General features: G+C 43.6%; 1 protein-coding gene across 1 annotated transcript in view; it reads right to left on the bottom strand.

The window, feature by feature from the left end:
* The window catches only part of LOC138471850 (ER degradation-enhancing alpha-mannosidase-like protein 3), a 996,165-nt gene extending 978,698 nt beyond the window's left edge, over positions 1-17,467 (bottom strand). The window contains exon 1 of the mRNA XM_069609693.1: positions 16,755-17,467. Coding sequence (XP_069465794.1) covers positions 16,755-16,927 — 173 coding nt within the window. The 5' untranslated portion in view covers positions 16,928-17,467. The remainder of the gene's footprint in view (positions 1-16,754) is intronic.
* Positions 17,468-17,947: the final 480 nt, after the last annotated feature.

The raw sequence follows: 17,947 nt of genomic DNA, 5'->3' as shown, positions 1-17,947 counted from the left end.
GTTCCTCATAGAGTTGAAAAATAGAATGGCAGCATTTATGAAGCGTTGCTTGCGAATATTGTGAGTGCGTGATGTTTAACTCATGTGCTGCTATAAACGAACGTTACTCTTAACCTGTAATAAAGGAAAGCAGTATTTGCAAAAATAGTTTACAAAATTACAAAGGTTGGCGTGTTTTGTGATTAAACATAATTAGATAAAATAGATACTGAGACTTAGTGGCACTTGACAGTGCAACAATAGTATATATTGAAGGAACGCCACAGTTGCTGAACTGATGACCGGGAAAGTATGTAAATAAAGAAATGGAAGTAATCCTTAAGACCGTGCAGTGTGAATTTTCAAAATAACATATATGGCTGTGTTTCTGAACGTACTACAAAGACTCAGATGAACCACCAGAAACAGAAAAATTATTATTCCTGTCGTTTGATACCGGAAAAGTGTGATTCACTAACATCCTAGTGGAATGATTAAAAAAGGAGTAATTGTTTTTGATTTTCTTCTTTTTGTGTAAGCGGGCAACTAAAATAATGATTATGGTCTTAAATCACATTGGCAAAAAGTGGATCGGAATTTGTTCCCGAGTCATCTGAAAACAATTGTTAATAAAACATACTCCTACGTCATCCTTTCATCAGGGCGATAGGCTGGGGTTCCTAAGGTAAAATACCTGGGGTTTTACATAGGAGGTAAAAACTCCTCGTTCAGGCCATTAATATGCATAGACAATCTATAGATCCATATGGCCTCTTTTTGGTGTATACTCCGTGACACATTGGTTGTATCTAGAACCCACCACTTGATGTCATCTGCAGTGTGGTGGGCTTCTAGAAAATGGTTGACTATAGGTGCGGATACTGTTTTGCACCTAATGCAAGAGCGATGCTCAAAAATCCTAATATGCACAGGGCGGGCAGTGAGGCCTACATAACAAAGGCCACATGGGCACTCAATGCAGTGAATAACCTGCTTACTTTTGCAATTTGTAAGAGTTGTGAGAGTCTAGGTTGTTGTACCTATTAGAAAGTCTTTAATTTTTCGAGTGAAACGACAAACGGAACAGGACCCACAGGGGAAGTGGCCAACCGTAGTTCTTAAATCCCAGAGTCCCACTCTTGGGGCGGGTTTGGGAAAATTGGAGTGTACGAGCTTGTGTTTTATATTTTTTGCTCTTTTGAAAGCAAACCTGGGTGCTGGAGTGTCAGGAAGACCAAGTTTAGCAATTGTCCAATATTTTGAAATAAGTTTTTTAATTTGAAAAGTCTGTGGTCCGTGCGTAATAACGCAGGTAATCCTGTCTTTTTAGATGTTCTGGGATAGGTTCATGTTGGACGCAAGTAAAATATCTCTGTCTGTGAACCGGGCTCTTTTTTTCGTTTGATTAATAAGTCTTTTGGGGTATCCCCCGTCTACAAGACGAGATCCTAGTTTTTCAGATTGATTGTAAAAGTCACATAAATCAGTACAGTTCCTTCTTATACGAAGGAACTGGCAATAGGGTAAGTTATCCCTAAGGTGTTGTGGGTGATTGCTGGAATAGTGTATCAATGTGTTTCTCGCTGAAGTTTTGCGATGAAGGCTACATTTGAGTCGACCTGTTCTATGTGAAATAGTAAGGTCTAAAAATGTGATGGCTTCAGCACTGTATTCCATAGTAAACTGGATATGCCTGTCAATGTTGTTTAACCGACTAGGAACGTTTTTAATGATGACTCGGGGCCTTGCCATATGAAAATAATGTCATCAATATAACGTTTCCAATTTGTTATGTTCGTTCTGTAAGGATTAGTTTCAGACAGTATGTTAATTGCTTCAAAGTCTGACATAAAGATAATTGCTAGGCTGGGGGCAAACACTGCCCCCATGGCAGTTCCTTTCGTTTGCAAGTAAAATTGGTGGTTAAAATAAAAAAAGAGTTTTTACACAGGGCTAAGGTCATAGGTTCCATGCTGGAGTTGTGTGGAACACGTTCTTGTAAGTCAGATTTTGCTAATATCTCTCGCGTACACGCGAGTGCCTGATCTTGGGGTATGCTTGTGTAAAGGGATTTTATAACCATAGTAACTAACCTCTGAGTTTGAGAGTCAAAATGATGGTTCTCAAAGATTTGAATAGTGTGGGTGGTGTCTCTTAGGTATGTTTCAGTTTTTGCACTTAGTGGTTTAAGGAAAGTGTCAATAAACTTACACAATGGTTTGAGTATAGTGCCACAACCTGATATTTTAGTGCGGCCTGTCGGTTTTTCTGAATTTTTGTGTATTTTCGGTAGGGCTGTCATGATTCCTGCCCCTCTTGTCCTCAGCCCTCCAAGATGTCAGGCTGGAGCCAGGCCATGATCACCTACATGGCCCTCAAGCGCCTCTCCATCCCTCCAAAGACCCACTTGGAGTCAGACTCGGCGCTTGTGGCACCAGACTCACTCACTCCCATAGGATAACATTGGGGATTGAATTTGTAGTGCATTGATGGGGACAAGATGGATGCCCACACATATTTTGGTTCCCAGAACTGCATGTGGAGTTTAGTCTTGTGGGTGTGGTTCAGCCCAGAGACACCTGGGATACCCAGAGACTATTTAAGCCACGCCCAGGCTGAGAAACATGCTTTGCGTTTTCTGCACCTGCAGCGTGACACTCACCGTGTTCGGATCGGTCTCCAGTAGGCCTGCATCTTTCTTCTGCGCTCAGCTCCTGCAAGAACAAGAACACCGTTAGGAACAGCCATACCTTGCGGCGCTTCTGCCCATCATTCATCGCTCCTTCTGTTTTACGGGCATCTTCGGCGGTGTCATTCCCATCCCGGGACACCGCTTCCTAAGGAAAAGGGAAAAGAACAGAAAAAAGGCATTAGTAAGCATTCAGCAAATCTTTGCTTATTTTTAAAGACTGTACAAGCTTCAAATGCTTACCTGAATCCCAGCCGCTCTGTGGGGACTCTGTCTCCGGAACTTCTCATCCATCTGCAAGAGGGAAAAGACACTCCAGGTTAGCGTGGAAACATCTAGAGGCGCCGCATACCGCGCTTACTCACCGCATTTCTTCTTCATAACCAAAACCCACGCTGAAAACATCGCAGCACCTAAAAGACACAGAAAAAGAACAATACAAATACGAAAGGGTTGCATCGCGCATCGTGCTCTCACTCACCTTCAGCGCTACTCATCTCAGTAGCACGTCGCCATCCCCGGACGCCGGCCATCATCTAAGGAAGGAAAGGAACGAAGTTAGAGAACTGTTCAAAAGACTCATTATACTTACCTGTCTGACTCTTGCCAGTGAAGTAACTAGGCAGCAACGAGCCTGCATCAATCAACGCGCCCCTGCGCTGAAAGCAGGACGGAGAGCACACTTTCCAAGAAAACAAGGTGAGCTGTGGATCAAAGGGAAGGGTTGGACCCCGGGGAAGAAGGGGTTCAAGCACACAGAGACAATAGGGAGTTACACTCTACCAATCCTGTGTTTCAGGCCCTAGTCTCCAGTTGAGTAGACTCCATGGAAGGGTTTGAGGTCGTAAGAGGTCAGAACAGGCTGAGTGACGTCCCCGTGGATACCAGGTGAGCGTTACAAGGGCTGACATGGTGGGTGTACGTCCTTGACTGGTTGTAAGGTATTTTGATTCATGATCAGTAATCCAGTTACGTTCCTGTGCATATTGGACAGTGAGATCCATCTCTGATTTTAGCTCGTTTTACGGGTCTTTTTTGAGCTTTTTATAACTTTCGTGATCTGAAATGAGGTCGTTCATCATTGATAGATATTGTACATTGCTCATAATTACAATGCCTCCGTCTTTGTCGGCTGGTTTTATGACCACAGTGGTATTTCTAGATAAATCAATTAGAGCTTTTTGTTCTTCACGTGATAGGTTGTATTTAATTGGGCATGCTCTGGTTTTTAATGTTTCTAGATCTCTTAAAAACACATTTTTCAAAGGTTAGAATCTCCTTGGGGACTTCATTGTCCTGTGGTCTAAAAATTGATGCTATACGTAGACCTGTATCTAAGGGTGGTTCTTATTCAGAGAGATCTTGAAAAAGTGCTTTTAGTCGTACAGTTCTGAGGAACCTTCCGATTTCCATTTGGAACCAGTCTGTGTTTTGTGAAGGCACAAAAGAAAGTCCTTTTGAAAGGACTGAGATTTGTGATGGAGTCATATCGAGGTTTGCCAAATTGAAAATAGGCATTTGATCTTGACAAGCAGTTAACGGGTTATGCGTCTCCAGCCCCTCATTAGTTGTTGAGGTGGGACGTACGGGGGAACCATGGTTGCCTCCAGTATGGACCTCCTTGTCCACCTCCTCCTAAAAAAGGGGGCGGGGGAGGGTAGTTACCATATGGTTGTTATTAATTTTGTTTGGATTGATCGTCCGAGCTGCTGCTGCTTGAATTGGAGAAAGACATCCAACGGCGTCCCTCTCTTGGTTTAGGTTGTTGTGAGATTGCTTGATTTTTAGCAGCTTCTATGTAATCATCTGTTGTGTAAGGAACAAATGTTTCAAATTTAAATTCTTGGATGTCTGTGTAATTTTTTGTCTTTTTTGTAATAGTAGCTGTTTTGAATTAGTTGAATATTTTGTCAGTGGCTTTGAGTTGTTCACGTGCATTAATAAACGCTGTATTTTCAAGGAACTTTTTTTCTTCTAACTCTAGGTCTTTTTGGATGTCAATACTTAAACATTGAGCAGTTGTAATAGTTAGGACCATAATGTCCCTGCTACACTTAATTGCGAGGTGGCTGAATGTGGTAGTATACTCTTTATCAGTAAGAACTAGACAAGGTTTATTACGCACAAACCAGCCGGAATAGTATCTGCCTTTAAATGCTTGCGCAAAAAATGGCCCTGTATCTCTGTGCGAAAATCTTTCTTTTTCAGTTTAAGCAAGTCTTCACGGCATGATGTATGTGCTGCGCCAAGATTGCATCCAGTGGGATCCAAGATCGATGGGCCTTTGATAACCTCAGCTGTCTGTTCAAGCGAACAGCTGAAGGTCTGGTTTTCAGCCATTCCTCATATGATTTATAATTTTCTTTGGGTTGGGGTTGGAGAGCTACCTCCTGAGTGCAGCAATGCTGCTTCGTGCGGGGTCTAACTAGGTTCAGTAAAATGGAAGCAGTCACAAAAGAAGAGAGAGTCTGGACTTAAATACTTAAAAATGTATTGCCAGAGAACCCATTTATTTCGGGGTATATAGAAAAAGCCCCCCAAGCAAACTGTGTTGCTCAAATGTTACATACAGGTAATGGGGAGTGTCCTATATATAACAGTGGAGTAGGACAAGTATATAAACAATAAAACAGTGGTTCCACCGTAATAAAGGGCAAGTCCTGAAAAATCTCAAAAATAATAACTTAGTATTTCAGTGTTATGGTTAATTCACTGAAGTTTTGATGTGTGCCAAATCAAGATTCAAGAAGCCTACAAGAAAGTATATTTGGATTTATTCAATAGGTTACAAAAGGAGAGAAACATATGAACAATATGTGTGTTACAAAAGAGAAAAACATATCAGCAGTATGTGTATAGATTAGTACTCATAACACAAAAGGGAAAATATATTACATAATTCAACCAAATCAATAATGTCAAAAGATGAATGAAGTTAAGGACAGACAAAAGTGTGAAGAACACTTATGTTAAAGATAAAAGAGGGAATTGTGAGAAAAAAGAGAGTACAGGAACAGGAAAGCGTATATTCTTTCTCTTTCTCAACTTGTAATTTTTAATTAATTGTCCTTCTTCACTCTTTATTCATAATTCTCTTGGCAGGTCTGCCTACGTGCAGGTGTCCAATTGGGCATCCACCACACGTTTCGGCAACAGTGCCTCCTGCCGGTCAATGTTTTCAAAGAGTGCCTTCCTCTGCCTCGAGGGACTTGGCGCAGGAGGTGATCTTGGGTGTGAAGCCCTCATAGTGCATGCTTGATAGCCAAATCTGTATGCCTGGGTGTTCGGTGTTGTTGGTGAGGAGTAGGAATTCTGTCTTGGAGGGGTTGAGCTTACAAGTATGCACTGGACATCCAAGACTGGATCAGCGGTAAACAGGTTTTGAGCCTATGACCAATTGTCTAACATACTGTTTAAATCCAATCCTGACACATGGGCGGATATATTTTTGATTTTGTTTAGAAATATAGTTGAAACGGAGCATTTTCCTGAATCATGGAGAACCGCTCAGGTTATTCCGATATATAAAAAAAAGGAGATAAAAGTGATCCTAGAAACTCAGGCAGCTGGGGATATTGGCAGCCTCTGAAAATGATTTCTATTGACCCAAGCAGCACCTACAAGCTGGTGGTTATTAGGTGTTCTTACACCCTTCCTTAGTCTGTTTCCAAACAGACACAGCTGAGAGGATTTCATAAGGTTTCGATGGAATCTCTTTCATACAAAGGAAGTGTACTTTAGACGTAAGCTTATAAATGAAGAGGCAGAATTTTGTAGATTTTTTAAGGAGAAATCCGAATTGGTTATACGCATTAACAGTCCCACAAAGAAGTAGCCAACCCATTAGAATCCCTTGCAAGCAGGCACCTATCAGCCATAGCACCTGCAAAATGCCAGCCCTCCAAATTGACTGTCCATTTTAAAGAGAGACCCTACACACTGGAGCGAGCCCGATAATGACATGTAGATATTTACATAAGTGGACCACGCAAACAGGCATCATACCTGAAAGCTGCCATATGTGTACATTAGCAGTTCTGCAATTTGAAAGCCCATGAAAACAGCCAAAAAATGCACGTTAGCAGCAACGGGTGCTGCTAGCCCTGTTCCCCAAGACAAATAATAGGGAAAGAAGCAAGAAAACCATACAAGTTATATCAGAAGAGACTAAATAAATAAATAATTTATTAAGTCTGATTCTTAGTTTGTATAATAAATTAAAAGTCACACTCGCAGCGCTGCATATATTTCTTTACATGGCAAGCATGTTTCTAATAAAAAAAGAAAGGGGTCATCCTCATGGGTCAATCACATTACTTTTAGGTAGGTAGATGCATTAAGTAACTTGTCCTGCAGATTCAGTAGAATTTGTACGATTTTTTCGATGCCTGGATTGGTCAGACTGGTCAAGTAAAATTGAAACGGCGTGTAAACTTGATGTCAAAACGGTTATTATTATGAGTTTGGAGGACCTGTACACATTTATCGCAGTGCAAAATATGCACTCGCCAATAGCCATTGGCTAGTGATATTTGAGTCTTGGTAAGTAAGAAATGATGTGCTGTGTATATGTATAGAATCGAGGAGGGGAGTGGCTTTTTGATGGCAGCTAGTAGCATACAAGTTCCATTTTTGCTCACTGCCCTAATGCTTTTACCATAGATGCACTGTGGAGAAGGTGTGCGGTATCAGTTCGGTGAAAAACAAAATGCACAAAAAAGCAAGTATATGTAGCGACAGTGGCTAGCGGGGCTAGAGCCGTGCCTGGTAAATCCATAATACTTTTGTGTACCACAATTTGAGGAGAGTGGGTGCCTCATCAATTGGGCACTGCCAAATGAATTTGATGAACACTACCATTAACTTTGTCCCGGCAGCAATGTCCACCGTCTCCAATGTTGCAGCGGGATGCCACTTGCTATGGTGTAAAAGCCTTTGCATTTTTTATCTTTGAGAAATAAGTGATTGGGGGTAACCGTTTCCGAAAGGGAGGTGGTCTGTTAATCAGACCTCCCTTTAATAATGCTCCATGCCAAAAATCATAGTACACAAATGCGCATTTGCTTTGTTCTTTTCCTGACATCTACTGCAACTGCCGTGTAGTGACAACAGGGTGGGATCAAAGGTCACTGGTGCATTCTTGACAGCTGCTGGAACACAAAGTTACAACAAACAGGAGGTCGTTTTTTAATCGTCTGCACCTCTGCTATCCAGCATTCCAATAATCATGTACCCTAGTCAAACTGATAGCATGTTAAACTGTAAAAAGAAGCATTGTCTAGTTATGACATGGACAATGCCGAGATTAGACAATTATAAATCAACAGCATTTGGGGGTCATATTGTTGTCAGTTATGACAGGGCTGATGTGTATTGTCCGTCTAGTCCGAGTGTCTCCACTACAACAATGTGGGACCAGGCCCCATGTCACAGGCCAGCAAGAACTCCATTTCGGTTGGAGGTGATGTCCCTGGCTGTGGGCATCTGTTTAAAGGTCGGGGACCCTGCTGGAGCTCCCTGGAACTGCTGCTGGACTTGGGGATTGTCAAACCACATGGGAGACAGCCGCCCAAGGCCAGGGACATCACCCCGCCCATCCTGGAGTGCTGGCTGGGCTGCGTTACAGAATTTCTCCCTGGGGAGGGAAGGGACCCTGCCAGGGGCTCCCTGGCGCTGCCGCTGGGCTTGGGGGTGGTACCCCCACATGGGAAATGGATGTCCCAAGCCGGGGGCATCACCTCCAATCGTCCTGGAGTTCCTGCTGGCCTGTGTTACAGCTTTTCCATACCAGGGAGTCCCGGCAGTGTGCCAATACCTCCCCAATCGGAAAAGCTGTAACGCAGCCCAGCCAGAGCGCCAGGACGGTTGGAGGTGATGTCCCTGGCCTTGGACATCCATTTACCATGTGGGGGTACCACCCCCAAGCCCAGAAGCAGCGCCAGGGAGCCCCTGGCAGGGTCCCGTTCCCTCCCCAGGGGGAAATTCTGTAACGCAGCCCAGCCAGCACTCCAGGATGGGCGGGGTGATGTCCCTGGCCTTGGGCGGCTGTCTCCCATGTGGTTTCGCATCACAACATAAACGGTTCTTTGGGAGAAATAAAGTTGTAGGATCAAGAACTTGATTGTCAAAACATTTAATTCCAACAGGTGGGGAAACAATGTGCTACCTATCCCTAAGGAAGAACACCGTAACCCTATCGGGAGTACCTGTCCTTAGATGGCAGATGATGAAACGCCTATGTAATAGGGACTGGGTGGGGAGCCTGCCGACACTTCCTGAAACCGCCGCTGGACTTGTGGACGGTCGACCCACATGAGAGACAGCCACCCAAGGCCAGGGACATCACCCCAGACCATCCTGGAGCTCTGGCTAGGCAGCATTACAGAATTTCCCTTGGGGAACGGGCAGGGACCCTGCAGGGGCTCCCTGGGACTGCGGTTGGACTTGTGGACGGTCAACACTTTTTCTTTTTACCTAGGTAGGTGCAGCTAAACATGAGAGGTACTGTTTTCATCCAGACACCTGTGGGAATGTGAGAAGGTAGGACACGTGTTGTTGACGGCGTGTTTCAGTAGTTTCCAGATGGGAAATGTCTGAAAATTGAGTTATTTTCCTAAATTTGGGACTTTGCTGTGGCTTGTGAGTAATACATTTGAAGGCGATTCGCCCAAATCAGACCTCTGTGGATTCCCACGGGTGTCTTCTTTTCAGAAATGCATGGGGTTCCCTGTTTTCCTTGGTGGCTGCGACACCCTAGGCCCAAATCTGTAGGTTGTCCACAAGAGAAAAATCCCGCAAAATCTGTTCTGCCGAAAGACTTGAGGTTACTAGTGGTTTAGCCTTTTCCCTTTTTGCGCAGGTAGGTGCACCCACACATATGAGGTACCGTTTTCGTCGGGACACCTGTGGCAACACGGGAAGGTAGGACATTTGTGGTGTTCGCTTGGTTTTCATAAAGTTTTCATACATTTGTTGCTGCACTTTGTCACAAAACCCTTTCATCTCCCAAATATGACATACATTTAGTCGCTGCTTTAGGCACTATACGCTTTTGTAACCTGCACAAGTCACCTACCCTTCAAAAGGTCTGCCTGTGCTCTTTCAATAAATGTATGCTTGCCCTTTCTCACCACATTTGTTTTCCTTATTTACACATGCTTATGTACGTCTGTGTAGGCCATAAGCATAAACATCCTGTGTACCATGGCTTAGTTTTTGGCTTGTGGTATTTCTTGTTTTGAGAAAGATTACGGAAAATGTGCGATTTCCTAACTGGAAGAGTCGGGAGAATGTAGCGGAGCATTGCTTTTCTCAAAATTCACAGAAGTCATTGCCTTAGCGTGCCAACTATGTCCGCCACATACCTTTTTTTCTGTCATTTTTCCAGTTTTTCCCCAAACTATGGACATTTTCCCTACATAGTTGTTGCCTGACCTGCGCAAATCACCCCTTCCTAAACTTGGAATTTTGTCTACTTTTCAGAAATGTATGCCTTTTTGGCTTCCCATTAAGATTCCCTACCCTCCTCTTCCATTCCGTCCACGCATGTCCTATTGGAAAAAAAGGGCAAAATCGCCTACCTCTCACAAAACGGATGGTAACCATATACAAATATGTTTTCTTGGTTTCCACTTAACCTGTTCTTGAAAGCCTGGAAAATGGCGAATTCAGCACAGCAAACCATTTGTTCCTAGCTCTTACAAGGAAAGAACCACATGCTTCTTTGTACATCATTGTATTGCCATTTTCTGAAAATAAAACACATTTTCTCCCTTTTTGGTTATTTTCTCTCACCCCCATACTGCAAACTAGGATTCCTTGATGGTGTTATGACCGCCTACATGTGGGAAGAAAAGGGGCTGAATTTGGCCGAGATATCTCATGTAACAATACAGTTACAAGGGATTGAATGGCGACATACCGAAATCACAAAAAAGGCCTTGGCACTGGGGTGGGGGGGGGACATTGGCAGTTAAAGCGTTAAAGGACCTCATTGACTTGTAAGCCTTCCTTATTTGCCTTTTAATACATATCCGTGAACACTGGAATTTTTTGGCTGGGCACCCCTGCCTTATAAACCCAAAGTTCTCCTGTGACAAAAAGATTAGAGTTCAGGGACGAGTAGTGGTTAAACCGCCTACTCGTTCCCACAATGCTACAAAACCAACAGTGACCCCAATCATAAAGGTGAAACTAGCACAGTCAAGAGATATACCCCCTTCACCTTTTGTAATAGCATGGGCCTTGGGATGGCTATACTCGTAATAGGGGCGTGAATGATCGTAATGTGTTTCAGGGTCGAAACTGATGTGACCTGGGAGCTAATTAGTTCCTGCTTGTAGCCTAGCAGAGCCTGGCTAGCTTAACATCAACAGCTACCAGGAGCTTTTTTTGGCTCCCCAGGCCAACTGATGCCAAACTAACACACCTGTCTTTTCGGACAATGTATAAACATTCGGACACATCTGAATGACATTTAAAGTATACTGGGTCCTAAACAATGTGCAAAATTATGTTTCCATCTTCTATGGAAGTTCTATTTGCAGAACGCTATGTACTTTCTCCTTCTTCCCCAGTGGTAGATCCTGGTCACTGGTTAATTCTTTTTACCCAGGAGCTGCATTTAGCTCCTGCTTAGACAATCTTAATTTCGAGCCCTGCGTTTGTTTTTCATAGTTAATTTGTCTGCACTTTGTTCGTACACTTTTCCTTTACATAGTTTGTACCGAATTTTCATTGTTTAAATATATGTTATGTGCGTGAGGATAAAGGGGACCATCCCCATTTTTAAAAAAAGTTGAAAAACATGGATGAAAAGTGCATGAACAAGAGCACACGGACAAACAACTAAAAATGAACACATTTATAAAACATTGATATGACGTATACATGGCGGACCTACAGATGATTCATACATAAACAATGCGATAGATTTCTAAAATGTTGCTTGGATGCTACTATATATCCCCCAACTTTGGTCGTCTGAGAAAAAAGGCCACAAAACCGACAAGAACCTAGGTTGGTCAACACGGATTTAAGGATGAAATTAACTTGTGTCCCCCCTTCACTAATGATGCAGACCATGAAACATAATTTAACTCGGGGGGGGGGGGGGGGGGTTGAATCTGCCAGCAGAACCCCACACTCAACAAAACCCGGCCTGAATGCCTTGAACCCGGAGACCCTTCAACAAGCGCAATGCATCAATGAGGTTTTTAATTTCCCCTGAACTATGTCTAATACAAAGAGCAGGCCTGGGGCATGGGCAGTCGGTGCTATGGCCCATGATCCCGCTATCAGAGTGGTCCTGCAAGGCACCAGTGTCTGCCTCAACTGATGTGAAGCTTCGATGTACGTGAGGCCATGGTGTCCCCTTCCAAACTCCTGTGGCGAGAGAGATGGAGAGATAGAGACACCTGTTCCCAGCGGCCCAGCAGATGCTGCAGGCACTCTAATGACTTGTTTATCGCTTTCTTTCTTCAAGCAGCGCATTAAAGTGGAGGTGATTTACAAAGATGGCCCATTTAAGAGACCATTGTTTTGGAGGAGATGTTCATAAGGTTTCTGTGTTAAGAAATGCCAATAGGCATTTGCATTCTGAAAGCACACACAAAGCACCAGTTAGCTGCCTAAATAGACACTCTCTCCCAGGTCAATTACAATATATCAAACAAAACAGTTTTAAATTAGCTAAATTATGTTCAGATGTTCATATTTAATTTTTGGTAGAATGTGATATTTTCATCACATCATATATGAACCCTGCATTTGTCATCCTCAAACAGGTACCCTTTTCACACATTACAAGTTGTTCTACTTCTTGAAAATGTTCAAAACTCAAAATGCCATTTTTGAGCATTTTGCTGAATTGCATTCTGGTATTTGTAATCTCCCAGTCAAGAGGGGGAGGTAAAGCCACAATTGTACACTTCTTGCTTAACATACTGCTGTAATGATTTATATATTTGAATGGGTACCTTACTATGGCATGTGTACTTTTGAAGTCATCTTTATAAAGCAGAGTATTGTTGAAAGCCAGACGTAGGGTTGAGGAAGGGGGAAATGATGAGAGGGAAACCGAGTCATTAATATTTACCCAGGATGTTGCAAGAGAGGTTGCAATCCTGGAGACTGGTACAGTTATTTTTCCCCGATTGTGGCCATGTGCTGCTGTTCAGGGTACAAGTAAAGGATACATGTGGATGGACAGCGTTGCTTTTTTCAGAGGGTGGACGCAACCCCCTTGGGTGTTTTTGGGGTCAGCAAGCTTGCTGTTGAAAAAGTGAGCACCTGTTATACTTTGCCAGCATATTTAATGACACATTTCCTCTCCCAGGTTATTTTTCTGTTGTTAATGACTTATATTTTGAAAGGCCAATGCTCTTATGTCTGGTGCAGTTTCTTCTAAGGGGAAAGGACAAGTGAGCTAAATTTGCATCTTCCACTTTAAGATATGTTCACTTACTGTGCGTATATTCTTGGGTGCCAGCTTTTAATTTTTGTTATGCGGGCAAACGTTCCCAACACCGAGTAAAGCACGGGAGCCGTACCCATACCCATGTCAAAACACAACATTTTACAGCAAGTTTTGCTGCAGGAATAGGAAAGAGGACATGACTTACAGGAAAGTCTAAACGAATAACATCTCAGCAACAGTCTCCCAACCTGCTCAGTTGCCTTTGCAACTTCAGCTATAGTGTCCCCTGCTATTCTACACCCATCGAACAGTGTTGGCCAATCAAGGCTCAGGGGGTACCTTCTCATTTTGTAGTGAACAGCACTTGATAAACATTGTTATTATTTGTTATGTTTTGACAGTCAAAATAATCCTTATCTGAAATAAAAGCATATTGCTAATTTGAACAATATGCCCAAATATCCACACAATAAAAATAATAATTGTGAAATTACTGCAAAAAACAGACGCCTGTTTCAGTTAGCAAAAAACAATCACCATATTTTTGCAATGCCTTACACAGGTAGTGTTTTTAAACCAGTTTCAAAAGACCTTTTCCAAACAGTATTTCTATCAATTACCTCTGGGAACAGATGTGTTCAAGTTACTGAATTACAGACTGCTCTGAAATCCGGCCTTTGCCATGTTGTAATATTAAAGGAAGTCTCACACACACAGACCAGCTGTGGAGCCTCAGGGGTGAATCCAGGAAGCTTTATTATACATTATATGTGTACAGTTCCAGTTACTTGTAGTTATATTACAGGAAACAGGTCACGCAGGACACCCACCGGGCATCCTCGCATCACCAGCTCAGGCTCCCAACTGACAAACATGGAAAACTCAAGTACAACACTCACCCAACATGTGTCCGAGATGCCAATCATAACACCAGCATTCATCCATGGCCAGCAGGACAGGGCAAGACCAGACTACATTACAACAGTCACTTAACCAAAGTGAGTGCTCCCACAACTTTTACTACACATTGCTATATCTGCCAAAATGAGAAGTCTGTACAAAGTATTCAGCGGTCAGCTACTATTTTTAAAAAAAGGCCTCACTCCTGGCATTGACACATGGGTAAATTGACAATTCATATACTGGATGCGACAGTGCATTTGTCTACTACCTTACGTATGGCAACACGTTTTTAATTTGACTTCTGATGATACCTTTGTGTACTAAAGACTCATTCTGTTATATTACTGATGTCACTATTTATGGAAATTGATGGGGGGCCAGGGCCGTCACGAGGGGGGTGCAGGAGGGGCAAATTGCCCCAGGACTCACGCCTCGGAGGGGCCCTCTCCTCCAGCCCCTGCCTTCTCCTAGTTGCTCTCCCTCTCGCCTGTCTTCTGCTTTCCTCCGCACTTCCTGCAGCAGCAGTTACCTGGACTCTGCTGAACTTTTCTTATGTTCAATGCGGCGCTTGATGTGCCGATGTGGGTCCCCGTCCCCTCAGTCACACTGGTTTCAAATGGAGGCTGTTTCTCCATATCCTCACCCGTGATGCAGACTTGGGAGGCTACGCTTTTTCCCATCCCCTTGTGCAGAACGAGGGCGCTTATCCCCACAGCTGCCAGAAGCACAGAAACATCTTCCACCCTCACCAAGGTTGTTGTGTGAGGTTCGCTCGTTTGCAGCATTTCCAGCTGGGAACTTTGGGAACAGTTATTGTTGACCATAAATCCTCATTCTGCCCGACCAGTCCAATTGTGTTTATTCTGACAAAAAAAAGGCGAGTATCCAATACAACCAGCAGCAAAGTATGTGAGCACGTTTTGTTCTGATGAAATGAAAACACTGCAAGAGCACCATCGGGCCAGTAATTAAGCCCAACTTGAACATGTCCCGCCACAACAGCCTATGCTCATGTGTGACATTTCCACATATCTATACTTTTTAGCTAACAGCGCTGCATACATCTGACTTAAAATACACACATGAACAGTACAAATTAAATTTCAGACTGCAAAGTGCTTTTGACTTTAAGGCCAAGACACTTGTTTTTCTTCTTATAGGGCAGTGTTTTTTCTATACACAGCTTTTTTAACCCAAGACAGGCAGCTCTCAAGAATGCAGAAAATGCATCCTCCATATTAATCATCCAAGTGACAGACTATGACATCCTTTTTAGTTTTAGCTATTAAGTGCACCAACTATAAGTCAAAACTATTGCCTTAGAGTACAGATAGGGGGGGGGGGGATGGAACAAAGCTTGTTGTCTGGATACCTCCCTCTACCCCCATTTGACTGCATATGGCCATGCTAATACCTATGACAATTCCCACCCAAAAAACCACCTCCTCATGTCTAGCTTTAATCAATCCTTACTTTCAAACTTTACACTCTAAGTGCCTGCCAGTGTTTTCTCGAAAGAGTCTTCTTAGAGTGAATGACTTAACGGGCACTGTAAACACACCACTACTGTAACAAAAATGTCTTGACCAGGTCTGCCTTCAGCCACTTTATTTTAAAGTATGATGCGTGTCCTTTACTGAAGTCCTATTAAAAACAAGCATTAGCAAAGCCAACAGTTTTGGTGTGCGCATAAGTATGAGGCATTTCCAGGCACTGGTATTAGATGGGAAGGTTCTCGAACCATTTTGCACCTGCTGCCATCAACGGTCAGTTAATACCAATATAGCAGTACCTTTCCCATGCATACACGAAAGCCCAAACTGTTGTCATAGCAAATGCTTGTTTTGCTTTAGCCTTGATGCACAGGACCATGCATCAAGGGTAGAGCAAACTTAAATGTTACTACATAGCTAATCTGGATCACATTGAATGTAGGCCAGTTTAGCCAGTAATAGCACTGATGGTGTACAGCCAGCCTGGATATACTTTCTGGTAGTCCTTAAATGGTAATACTGGCATATTGGTGCAGCCTGCATGGAAACAGTCAGCATGAACATATTTTTATACTGGAATATGTTTTGGGCAAAGGCGGCATGAAATGCATTTGAAAATGTTCCTGTGCATGGGAGGTGACTTGCAACTATGTGCTTTTCCATGTGCTACCATACAACACCAATTGGAAACTGTATGGCGTTCTACCCAATTATTTTAAAGAAAATGATGTAAAAATTAATAATTTTAACCCAATGTTTCAAACATTTTCTCGGGAGTGAGAACCCATCTCGAGCACCCCTTGTTTGGTTTGGGCTCCTTCACCTGTCTCCACTGTACATGTCACTGTGTATGATGTGTGTTGTAATGCGCATACAGGGGCATGACCGTCCTTAATGCCGGCGCCTTGCACCACACGTCGGCATGCCATCCTATACATATTTATGCATTTGATACAGAGGTTAGTTTGACATAAACCTTTCTTCAGTAGAGAAACCTAACTTTGCTGTACTTGATTCGCAGTTGTAGGAATACACCATATTTTTCTTCCTCCACACAAAAACTCAATAGGAGATTTCTCACGTCGCCTGTTTGCGGAGGTGCCGCCGCTGGTCCAATGCAGGCCTCACCAAATGTTTTGCCCCCTGCCTCACCACACCTTGTGACAGCCCTGTGGGGGCACGAATCTTTTGCCGCCCACAGCCCCCGTAAACCCAAGAGGCCGGCCTTGGCAATACCATTCAGGCAATGCGAGATTAGAACATCTTCTCTTACCTGAGTCTTCTTTTCTCTTCCGCTTCCACCACCTCGACTCCGCTTACCGCCCGATCCCAACAGCATAGTGCAATCATGAAGACCAGCATGGCCTGGCTGCACGGCAAGCAAATCCATCCTGTCGCCCCACTCCGAGGACCACTCCTGTAACATACTGCCATAACCCAAAGCATAGCCTTGCAGTTCAAAGGGACCGTCCACCAGCAGTCAAGGGTACTCCAGAGCAGAGACTGACCCAAGGGTTCCCTGGAAACTGAAACTTATAAATTCACAAAGATACTTTAGGAGCTCTTTACAGTCTTTCCAAAAGCAGCGCCTCCTGTAACCATTGAGCTAATAGCAATGCCCCACGATCTCGTACCTAACACCCATTGCAGTTCTTCCAATGAGACCCTTTATGAAGAAAGAGGTCCATTCTCAGTCTAGGCTGACTGTCCATTGTCTTTGCCGCTGATGCATGTGTGGTCACTCAGAAGCCTGAGTCAGTTCATTCCCCTAGCCGGTTAAACAACGTTCGCAGCACTCTCCTAGATTGATCAACTAGATTGTCCATGTGACTTTATTGTCCTACTGCCCTGGCCCATATCGATTACAATGCATCGTGATATTGTTCTCAAAGTATGATGTACGCCTCCCTTCCATCACTTCTACTAGGTGCTGTCGCTTTCCACCTGTGCACTGTCTAATTCGCATACGAGAAACGGACCTTAGCAATGCTCCGCCTTTTCGTCATCACGTTCGGGCGTGTCTAGGAAGTCACGTTGCTTTACTTCATCAACGTCACTTGTTGCAAGGAGTGACACAAGCGGGAAGTCTGGCGCAGCCTCGTGGCCGAGAGGCTATGGTCGTAGCTCAAGACAGCTTGGTGGCCGAGAGGTGAGAGGTGATGAGTCACCACGGAGGGCTGCAGTAACAGAAGGACATGCCAACATGCTGGTGCCCCTGCGAGGGAGATTTCCCCACAGAAATTGGGAGAATGCGTTTTTCCCATAGGTTTGCGTTTGGGATATAGTTATTTTAGGCGGGAGACAGTAAAAAAATGCATGCATGCCAACCCTCCTGATTTAGGCAGGAGACTACTGATTTTTCATTAAAAAAATTGCTATTTTTACTGTTCTCCTGCCTACAATAATTCTAACCACAATGCAAGTCTATGGGAAAAAGCATTTCTCCCGCTCTCCGTGACAAAATAT

Source organism: Ambystoma mexicanum, chromosome 8 (assembly GCF_040938575.1).
Source record: "Ambystoma mexicanum isolate Mex_15411 chromosome 8, UKY_AmexF1_1, whole genome shotgun sequence".
Lineage (NCBI taxonomy): Eukaryota > Metazoa > Chordata > Amphibia > Caudata > Ambystomatidae > Ambystoma > Ambystoma mexicanum.
Note: the sequence above shows the minus strand (reverse complement) of the source record. Positions and strands in the feature narration are given on the sequence as shown.